This window comes from Dryas octopetala, chromosome 6, assembly GCF_963921425.1.
Source record: "Dryas octopetala chromosome 6, drDryOcto1.1, whole genome shotgun sequence".
Lineage (NCBI taxonomy): Eukaryota > Viridiplantae > Streptophyta > Magnoliopsida > Rosales > Rosaceae > Dryas > Dryas octopetala.
In genome coordinates this window covers 10024851-10036305 of record NC_141371.1, presented here as the reverse complement: position 1 = coordinate 10036305, position 11455 = coordinate 10024851, and the positions used below count along the sequence as shown (strand labels likewise).

The 11455-nt window shown below is 32.7% G+C and overlaps 1 protein-coding gene across 1 annotated transcript; it reads left to right on the top strand.

Annotated features, from left to right (window-relative positions):
* Nucleotides 1-4108: 4108 nt before the first annotated feature.
* On the top strand, nucleotides 4109-7332 carry LOC147282221 (alpha/beta-Hydrolases superfamily protein). Its single transcript, XM_086247125.1, has 2 exons — nucleotides 4109-4841; nucleotides 6748-7332. The coding sequence occupies exons 1-2, from the start codon at nucleotides 4156-4158 to the stop codon at nucleotides 7052-7054; spliced, it is 993 nt and encodes a 330-aa protein (XP_086103251.1). The 5' UTR covers nucleotides 4109-4155; the 3' UTR covers nucleotides 7055-7332.
* Nucleotides 7333-11455: the final 4123 nt, after the last annotated feature.

The window sequence follows — 11455 nt, the reverse complement described above, 5'->3', positions numbered from 1 at the left end:
ATTATTATATTTCAAGTATCAGTATGTTTATAAATATATTGCATGTACTTGAATTTTACAAGTAGTTAAGTGGTGTAGTGAGAATTCATACTTTGACTCTCCTCATAAAGTCATGGGTTCGAATCTCAGCATGTGCAAAAAAACTTTACACCTTTTTTATTCAATATATATAATTTTTTTATAATATAAAATATATAAATAATCCGGTTCGGTCCGATTTTTCGTCAACCTGGTTTTGTCTACCATTTTGTATGTTTTTGTTAGTTAATGGAAAAATTTGAAATGTTTTATAGTTCGTTAACCAACTTGAAATGAACCCAATAGTTAATGGAGAAATTTAAAATGTTTTATAGTTCATAGACCAACTTGAAATGAACCCTATAGTTGATGGATGTAAATATACTTGAGATGAAATATAAAATGGGTTCAAGGTTGAATAAATGAAATAGTAACATATCATTTGGCCACACAACCAAAAATGATTCCCATCTCATCTCTCTTGTATAACAGAGTTGTAAGGTGCAAAAAACATTGAACATCATTTTCTCCTTGGGTTAAATACAAAAATGGTTCACGAACTTTACACTGAATTTCAATTTGGTCTACTAACTATAAAAAGTGTCAATTTGATCCACGAATTTTCCAAGTTGTACCAAAGCATTACAAACATTAACTTCCATCCGAAAGTTAATGGAATTGGTCACATAAAAATGTGATGAACAGACTAAAATGCCTCTGAAAATGTGGTCACTTGTTGATGCATATGACTAGTTTCTATTAAATTTTTCGATAGAAGTTAACGTTTATACTGCTTTTGTACAACTTGAAAAGTTCGTGGACCAAATTAAGATGCATTGTAAAGTTCATGGACCATTTTTTTATTTAACCATTTCTCCTTTCATTTTCTCTTTCAATCATCATGGATTCTGTTGAAATGTGGCCAAACTATAATTTTCCAAGCAAAATAATCAAAAGAAAAAATTGTGGTCGACCTGTGGATTGGGCAATAATACAAGTATTGACAGCACAATACATGAAGCACAAGAAAATGCAGGACTACTACTAAATTGGCCGACCTTACAACCATCACCGTCACCGTCACCATCACCATCACCTCACCACAACTTCAACACAACTAGGAATGTGTACTCAGCTATGCTGGCTTCGGATTTTAGGCTTATTAGAATCATGCACACTATACCCATGTGCATTAGCTCTTACTTAATGCTGTTGATTTTGACACTGATGAAGATGAAATAGGATCCTCTACTTACATTTTCATTATGCTACTGCATATATTTATGGAAAAACGATATCGGATTAAGGATTAAGGATTTATTTTAGAGTGTAAAATAAAGAGTCAAACTCGAGCGTTAAAACCTAAAATTTAAACAATTAATGAATATCGATTGATCTAACCTCATAGAATACCCATAAAATTCGTACTTGTCAATTGATCGTGAAACTAACCAATCCATCTGCATTGTTAACTGTAATTTAGTTAATTGTTCTAGAGACGAACTGGTCTAATATGTGAATGCCTGCCCATTACTTAAATAGGCAAAGACCATAATTTGTGTAGACTTAAGAAAGGTCAGGGTGAAGTTTCTCTAAGTGGTAGGCTTGATTCGGACTAATCAATGGCTATTGGCTACCAGCATGACCAGCACCATGCATGATGAACACAACCCAACACCCACCCAATACCAATACCACTGGTCCACTATCACAGATTTCACATTCACATACACATGCAACACATTCATTTTCAAACCTCATTACTTCCATTGCAATCACAAATGGACCACCCAAACAAGACAATAAGGTTTACCAATTACACTCAAATTTTTTTTGGCTTTTTTACATTTTACCCACTTGAACTTTTGGTTCAATCTCACTTCACTACCTAAAGAAAAAATTGTGTCAATTTACTACTTGAATTAAAAATTTGTTGCAATGTACCATCTCTGACTAATTTTATCTAAAATTTTGTTCAAAATAAGAGTGTTTTGATTTTTTCCAAATTCCTATTGTTAGAAAAAAAAAATAGTTTTTTTACACTTTATCTTCTTTGACACAATAAAAAATTGATTTGAAAAGATCAAAACACCCTTATTTTTAACAAAAATTTAGACAAAATGAACTAGAGGTGGTACATTGCAACAAATTTTTAATTTAGGTGGTAAATTGACACAATTTTTTTTTTAGGTGACGAAGTTCAGGTGAGTAAAGTGTAATAAAACCAATTTTTTTCAGCAACTTGCATATATGGCTTGCGGTCAAAGTGATGCGTAACTTTTTTGCTTTCTTTTCTGAAGGAAAACGAAGCCCAAAGAGGCATTATATATTGTTTATGAGGAAATCGTATTATTGGTCTATTTATTCTTTATTTAGTTTCATATTGGTTCATATTTTTTTTCATTCCATAATAGTTTACTAACTTTGTGACGTGTTTCATTGTAGTCCAAATCGTTAAATTAGCACAAACGGCCATCTATTTTAGTCATGTGATGCATATATGGGGCTCTATTGTGGATCAATATAGAACTAAGTGAAGAATAAGTAGACCACACCAGTGCCTCATATGTGTATCACATTACTAAAATATATAATCGTTTGTGCTAATATGACAATTTGAATTACAATAGAAAACGTTACAAAATTAGTAAACCAATATATAACAAAAAAGAGATCGTAGACCAATATTAAACATCTAAAGAAGACCAATGGTGCAATTTCCTCTATAGCTTATTTGTCTTGTTACACAACAATAGTTCACGTGGGCTGTGGCCTGTGGGCAATATTTATATAGCAGATCGAGGCCTTTCACAAAACAAATTATAGCAATATTTATATAGCAGTGACCATTGGGTTAATTTGGATTCCTATATAAATTATCGATACCTTTTAAGTGGAAAAATGATGAGAATGAACTCTTGTTATTGGATGGCCAAAAAAATAAACTCTTGTTATTGGGGATCTTATCTCTTTTTTTCTTTTTCTTTTTTTTGGCAATTGGGGATCTTATCTCATTAATTTGTATACAGCCCTCGAAAGTTTTAACAGTCTACATGTCCTTTCAAAGTGGGAATGAACGAAAAAGGAAGCATTTTCTTTTTGAATAGTGAAAGGAAACGCTCTTTTTTCTTTTTTTTTTTCAGTGGAAAAGAAACGCATTTTATTCACCCTTTATCACTATATATCCAAAAGTAAAACAATCACCAGCCAGCCGACTCTTCCAGTGGACAAGTACTAGTGATTGTATATGCATATCAGCATATGGTAATTAGGGGATATATAGTAATTATTCTCTTATTATTATAATAATTAGGGGATTATGTTAATTTTAGAACATTTTTGTATATATATATATATATACAATCTTTATTTGGTAAGAAAGATATCTGCAATCTTTATCACATATAGAAAAGGTTCCCCTTTATAGTTTAGCAAATAATAAAAACTAAAAAAAAATCTGATATTGATAGAAGAGTATAACAATAGGATAATATGGATTTGGTTCATACAGAATGTTATAAATCCATTGCTTTGTACACAAATTTAGATTTATAATACACGATTGGAATTAAAAATGAAATAAAAACAGGTACATAAAAATTCAAAAAAGATCTGAATCCTTAAAAAAGTGAGATTAAAAGTCAAGTAATAAAAAATAATAATGATTTGGTATAATTTTTTGCCCTATTTTAACTTACTTTAATCATAATTGTGTAATACAAATTTAAGAATTTTTGTAATTCTATTCACACCTAAAAGTTTATGAATCTATTTTTTTATTTACTCTATATTATTGGATAACACGACTATAATTCTATAATTAAAAGTAGGACGACTATAATTCTATAATTAAAAGTAGAGAAAAAATAAGTGGAAGGATCGATACATCCAACAATAGAGAGAGAGAGCCCGTAATTTTCAACCGTCCAAGCTTTATAAGCTTTTCAGCTCATCCATATATGGTCCATATTCAAACACAATAAGATAAACCAATGGTCATGCACGCATATGCCACCCCCCTCACAATAATGTGCCCTTTAATTTACACAATTATCCCTCAAATTTTCACTATATATACCCTCAACAATCTATCTTTCTTCATTTCTTCACCTCCAAATTGCTTTAATTAACCAAAAAATGGGTTCCCTCCCTCACATTGTTGAAGACTGCATGGGCATACTCCAAGTCTTTAGCGACGGCACAGTCCACCGCTGCTCTTTAGTAGACATAGACTTCAACATTCCAGTCATTAGCGACGACTCTGTTGTTTCCAAAGACATCGTTTTCGACCAAAAACTCAACCTCTCCCTCCGCTTGTACAAACCCAAATCACCAAAACGCACCGTTTCTAATAATAAGCTCCCCGTGGTGTTCTACTTCCACGGTGGTGGTTTCTGCATCGGCTCGCGTGTGTGGCCCAACTGCCACAACTGCTGCGTCGGCCTGGCGTCGGGGCTCGACGCGGTGGTCGTGGCCCCCGACTACCGCCTCGCGCCGGAGCAGAAACTACCGGCGGCGGTGGAGGACGCAGTGAGTGCGGTGGAGTGGCTGCGGAGGGAGGCTTTGATGACTGAGAGTGGTGATGATTGTGATGCATGGATGGGTGGTACGGTTGACTTTGACCGGGTTTTCGTAGTGGGGGACTCTTCCGGGGGCAACATGGCTCACCAGCTGGCTGTTCGGCTCGGGGATGGGTCGGTCAAGGCGGCGCCGGTTCGGGTTCGTGGGTATGTGTTGCTGGCGCCATTTTTTGGTGGTGTGGAGAGGACAAAGTCGGAGGAGGGGCCAAGTGAGACATTGTTGAGTTTGGAGATACTTGACAGGTAACGCAACTTGTCAATTGTTAGTTTCTTGTGTGGCATCATTCGATTTCGATCGTACGTTTCACTTGTTATCTTGTTAACTGTGAACGTGAATCGCATAATGTCATATCGATCTTACAAAAATTTATCAACAAAAATATAACATGATTAATTTAAATTGACACTTTAATATATATATTATCTGCAAACATTAAACTTGCTTCACAATTAAGTATGCACAAACACACTAAGCCAATTATTTAGGGTAATGCTTCTTCCAATGTGCATGTATCTACCTTGCTCGATCGAGAAAAATTTAAAAATTTTATGTCAACTATTCAAGTATGACATGAACATCAAGTTTGTGAAAAGCTCAAAGACAATAGCATGTACTTAATTAATTTGTGATTTAAAAGAAAAATGTTTCTTATACATAAGAGTCATATATTCTTCTTTTTTTTTTTTTTGGCCAAATATATTCTTCCTTAATTACAAATAAATTATAATTTAACAGGTATATATCTACATTTTGTTTGAAAGAATCTTTTTTTCTTTTTTGGTCAAAAAACAGAACCATTCCTCTCTGTTAGTGGACACGTGTTGATTATACTTTACCTACCTCATTTTCTAACAAGAATTTAACTCTAAAATGAGCCAAACATTTTCCCTTAGAAAAAAGAAACAATAGTAAAAAAAAAGTAAGAATCTCATAGAGTGAAATTTGACTAAAACAAAAAAAAATAATATCCAATTTAAGGTTTTTGAGCTCATTCAATCAAATTTGACTACGGGCATATGGGTTCTTATCAATATAATGTTATATCATCTTCACAAAGAAATATAATCAAGATTTTGGTACTTAGTGAAATTCATTTTTGTCATTTCATAAGACTAAGACCAAAAACAAAAGATAATATAATTTATCTTGAATATTTGTGAGAATTAGGTGACTTTTAGAAGCTGACAAGACACGTAAAAGAGGTGGAGCAGAAAATGGACCTCCAAATCCCTCTAAAGTTGATGATGTGAAAAGTCATTTTGATCTTCTTTTACGTGTGCCATTTGACCTTGAATTGAGTCATATCACTCAACAATTCATATTGGAGAGGTGTCTTATCCAAATAATATCTTCAAATAATTAATTAAGCTTGTGTCTGCCAAGGTGGCCAAATTCAAAACAATACTTATAATCCAAATCCACAACATAATTATAGATGAGTCAGATGACCAATCGTCTAATTAATAATATGTATTAAAGATTAGTTGGGTGTCTTAAAAAATTTGGATACAAAAAAATCTTTATACTTTAATTAACTTTAACAGCTAGTGAAGATATACTTTAATTTCATCTATATGATATTTAATTTGTTCATATAAAAATTTTCATATGATTTGGTCCATCTTGAACCAGTTGCTAATGATAACTACTTACCATGTAAGAATGATCAACGTTTGAGTTTCCTGCTTTTTAATAACATTATTTGTACACGCGCGTACACATAATTTTGCATGTCACTACTAATCATTTGATTATAAACTTTGTAAGATAGTGCTTAATCCATATAAGTATGACCTACCAACCCAAAATTATCTGATTAAGACCATACTAGGATAGCCTTGTTATATCAGATACCAAATGTGAAATAATCATTTTAACGTAGTGCTTAATCCAATATAAGCTTGACCTCTCCACCCGTACAATAATTAAAAGATAGTGCCATACTGCCATGTCCATTATCATCATCATCTTCATTTCCCTTAACCAATCATTATTTGATGTTTTAATATGTACACGTATTTAATATCATTTGTAAATAAAATTTGGTAAATAAATTTGATGACCCTAATCATACTGACATACTCAAAGTCCGAAAATCATATATGATAATTCCTTGTATTAATTTTTTTTTAAAATTTTACCATACAGATTTTGGAGGCTTTCAATGCCAAAAGGAGAAACCAGGGACCATCCATTAGTAAACCCATTTGGACCAAACAGCCCTAACCTTGAGCAGGTGGCTCTTGATCCAATCTTGGTTATCGTGGGTGGCAATGAAATTTTGAAAGATAGGGTGGAGAGCTACTGGAGAAAGCTGAAAGAGCTAGGAAAGAAGGTTGAGTATGTGGAATTTGATGGACAGCAACATGGGTTTTTCACAAATGATCCATACTCAGAAGTCTCAAATGAAGCACTGCAAGTTATTAAGAGATTTATGATTGAAAACTCCAACTAAGACATCATCATGATGTTGGTTCAGTATTTTCCAGCCCCTTGATCTATGATTTATGATCTTATTTTCTTTCCTTTCAAGTGTTTGAGGTTGTAAGACAAGAATTCTAGAGATGTACGCAGCTAGCTTGTATCATGCTTTATACTCAAGCTATAGGGTAGGTATTAATTAATTTGTGTCAGGTGTTTGTGTAGTTTCTCCTTTTTTTAGACTATATAGGCGGGATATCAAATATATGGATTATTTAGATAAAAAATATATATGTGGATTATTAAACACTACATACATCTATATATGTACCAACTAATTAACTATTAATTTAGTGGCATTTCTTTTCCCAATATTAAAAGAAGTTTCAAGCATGACTCCCCCTCTCGCTCCAAATAAAAAAAAAAAAAAAACACTACACCTATTTATGTGGGGAGAGGGATTCAATTCACTTAGCTAGGACATCCCTCAATATTGAGAAAGAAAATATCACTATACTAACTCTGCCCGCTCCTCCTTAGAAAATGAAATATTCAAATTACGTACTCTTTTAGTAACTCTGCCCGCTCCTCCTTAAAAAATGAAATATTCAAATTACAAGTTTATTGTTATACAAAATTACATTAAGAGGCAAATATTTAACACAATAAACAAAAAGAAATTAATGATTTCATGGAAAGCCACAATAGCCTAGAAGAAGGCCATGACTATGGAGCTACACCATGGCTGCCATAACTTGCCACCGGCCATTTGTAGTTAGGAAAATAGGGTTAAGGATAGAGTTATAGGGTTTAGGGAATTTTTTATAGAGATTTTTAGATTTAAGCCCAAACAGTATAATGGCTATTAGATTTAACCCAAGGGTTTTTAGTTTTCGATTTAGGCCTGTTTCTTAATTTTGTATGTCTATTTTACCCCTTAGGGTAAATAATAGAAATATATCAATCAAGAATTCATAAATTTAGGCATTTATTACTTTTATTTTTGAATTTTAAAATTTTTTATTCCCTAATATTTTATAGCGCACCTACATTTAATTCTAAATACACAACTATCCTGAGCACGTTAAACACCAAATATATACGTATAATTTATCTACTATATATATAGATAGTGAAAAATGAACAAGTAAGCCTCCAATTAAAATTTAAGAGAATAAAAAGGTAATAAAGTCAACACAAATATGAACCTATTCTTAAGGTACATAATCACAATCTTTTACATAGTCGTACAATGCAACAATGCACCAGAAAACAAGCATAACTATATTAATTTCATTACCTAATCGATCTATAGGTAATTAACAAAGCCTTTACTAGCTTGTGTAACATCCCCGTATACAAACTCATCCAATCTCCAACCTTAAACCATTATTGTTCTTTCCCAACCTCACCATAAGGTATTCAAATTGACAAAAAATTCATAACAACATTTCATCAAGTATCTAAAGAATATTACCTAACACAATCCAAATAGTCATCTAAACTCTATACTCAACTCTACTAAAAATTCAACCTCCGGCCTCATGAGGTGTATAAACCAAAGGTATCCCAGGCCACCCAAAATAGGTATATAAACTCAAAAGTACAAAATATCAACACCTCTAATTCAGGTAACTAAAAAAGGATAGAAGAATAAGAAACCTCTAAATCAAGTCAAATAAATAAGAAGAATATACCTTTGGCTCAAATAAAGAAAAAGATGAAAGAAGGAGAAGATACCTTTTGCTTAGGTTAAAGATGGAAGATGAAAAAAAAAAAAAAAAAAAAGATGGAAGATGAAACAAGAAGAAAGAATAAGAAGACGATTGAAGAAGAAGGATGACAATTTTATTTACCTTGTTATCAAAAGTTCCGAGAAAAATAAATAAACAAAAAATGCATATATCTTTGAAAAATAATGACACACAACCATTATGTAAGAACATTCAAAATTTCAAATTACAACTTGAAATGAAAAAATTTAATTGTCATAATCATAATTGTTAATTGACAATTGCTTAAAATATGATATTCATTAATTTAACATTAAAAGTTACCATTTGAAAATATAGGGGTAATATGAGACTGTCGAGTAATATGGTGACTCATCAAAACCTATAGAAGGAAAGTAATCTAACATCTATCAAAATGGGTTTAAAATTTTAAATTAAAAGTGAAAAATCCTTGAGTTTTACCTAATGTCATGTATACCTTTTGAGTTTATTTCTAATTTTTTTTTTTTTTTTTACAATCATATATTATAAGAAGAAGAAGAATATATCAGATAAGGATCACTTTTATATATAATAATTAAATATAATAAATGTCCATATCCATAACTTTTAGACCAACCTCAAAACAAGTCAAAAACTTTTGGTATGGAAATTGGTATAGTGCTATATCCAATACTGATGTTATGCTAAATGATAAAACTGCATGTGTATTATCTCATTATAAGGATCCTTTTGAGAAGATTTAGTGGGTCCATATATAATGATCAATCCATGCATCATTGACTTTGGAATAGATTTTGTATATATATGATACTCATCATCTAATATTGTTCCATTACAATTAAATCGTGCCTTATCTTATAACATGTGTGCGCGGATCCAACTACTAAACATATATGATTTTGGTTTTGGTCCACAAGCTGCTCATTTCTGATTTGGACAATATATATAACCAAAAATATAGAAGTGTTATTCTTGATATGGCATGTCCAGCAAGATTTTGAGGATTAATAAGATAATATATATTCACTATCACTCTATCACTCAATTAATTGAGTGTGGAAGGTTCTTGTTTAAATGATTAACTGCAGGTAGGTTTAGGTTTAGTTGCTGACGGCCATTACATGCCAAGTATTCAAGGAATTGGAAGTACTATTACTATTAATATTTGAGTTTAGGGTGTATATATGTGCGAAGAAAAGCCACTTGAGGCTGAGGTTGATACTTGATAGGGTGCATGGCAGGATGGATATGTCAGACTTTGGGATAAGGATAATTTGCGGATAATGTATGCATGCAAAAAGTCCATCATCTTGATCTTGTCGAAAGACAGTGAAAAGAGATTTCGTAAGTTTTTTTTTTTTTTTGGCCATAAGAGATTCCATAAGTTTAACTATTCTTATAATAGTCCGTAATTTTAAACCCCTTATTATCTAAAAAATTTGCCTAAACTCTCACCCATTTAGAAACTCTTTCAAAACCCTCTATAACTTATAATCTTAAATTACCCTTCTGACGCATGCTGACACGTGTTGACGCACGCTGACATCACTGTAATTGAATTTTGGTGAAACTTTTTGTTTTTAATCTGGAATTGAAGTTTTTTTTTAAACTCAATATTTCGCTAAAACTAAAATCAAACATTGAAATTGAATTAAGTGATGAAACAATTACACCTTGACTAAAATGCAATTACAGCTTAATTAAAAAACAATTACACCTTCACTAAAACAATTACACTTCACTGAAACAGTTACACATTTACTGAATGCACTGAAACTGACTTCAGTGAAATTAAATTTAGTGAAACTGAAACCCTAGACAACGTCGTCCGATCACCTCACGTGCGACGAGTACACGACATTCGCCACTGCCTCAATCTGTTTCTATCTGCAAATTTGATTCATCATATTTCAGAACCATAATTTCATTCAAAATTCATTTAAAACTCATGTTTCACGATTTGAAATTGTTTCACAAACTGAAACTGTTTAATCAATAAATGTAGGCTTAAAGCTCTCTATCCAACTACTGTTTTTCTGAACATCAACTAATAATTTAAATAATAATGGAAATTAACCTTTCAAACCATCTATGAGCTCAAATCCAAATTACACACAAGGACAATCCAAACTTTTAGTTTCACATTATTTGCCGTGTCAAGATAATTCGCCTGACAGTTTCAATCTAGAAGCTCTCATCCAAGAAACAAGCATCTGCTAACAGGCAGAAACAAAAGAAACCACTACTAAATCTCATCCAATTAATGGTGTACCAAAATAAATTATGAGTTTGAAGATTCCATTACTCTACCTGATTTTGCAAGATAGTAGCAAAATCACCATTGTCCAATCCTTGGCATACATGAACAAGCTTATCAAGAAGCCAACATAGCAAGCCAATTGAAACAGATGTAGGAATGGTGACTGAGAGAGGTGAAATGGTTACAGATCGCCACCTCCGATCGCCATCTCAGCTCGTCGATCTCCAGAGAAATCGATAGCGTCATGATGTCCAAGAGCACCAGCAGACTCTGGACGACAAGAGGAATCCATCCATGGTGGTCCGGCACCTCCTCTTCGTCGAAATCGGCGGATCGCGGACGAGGGAGCTCGGGTCTTCCTAGACTCTATTTGACGTCGACGCTTGGTTTCACGACACGCGGAAGGCATGGGAAGAATAGGGAGGAGAGACAAGAAGAT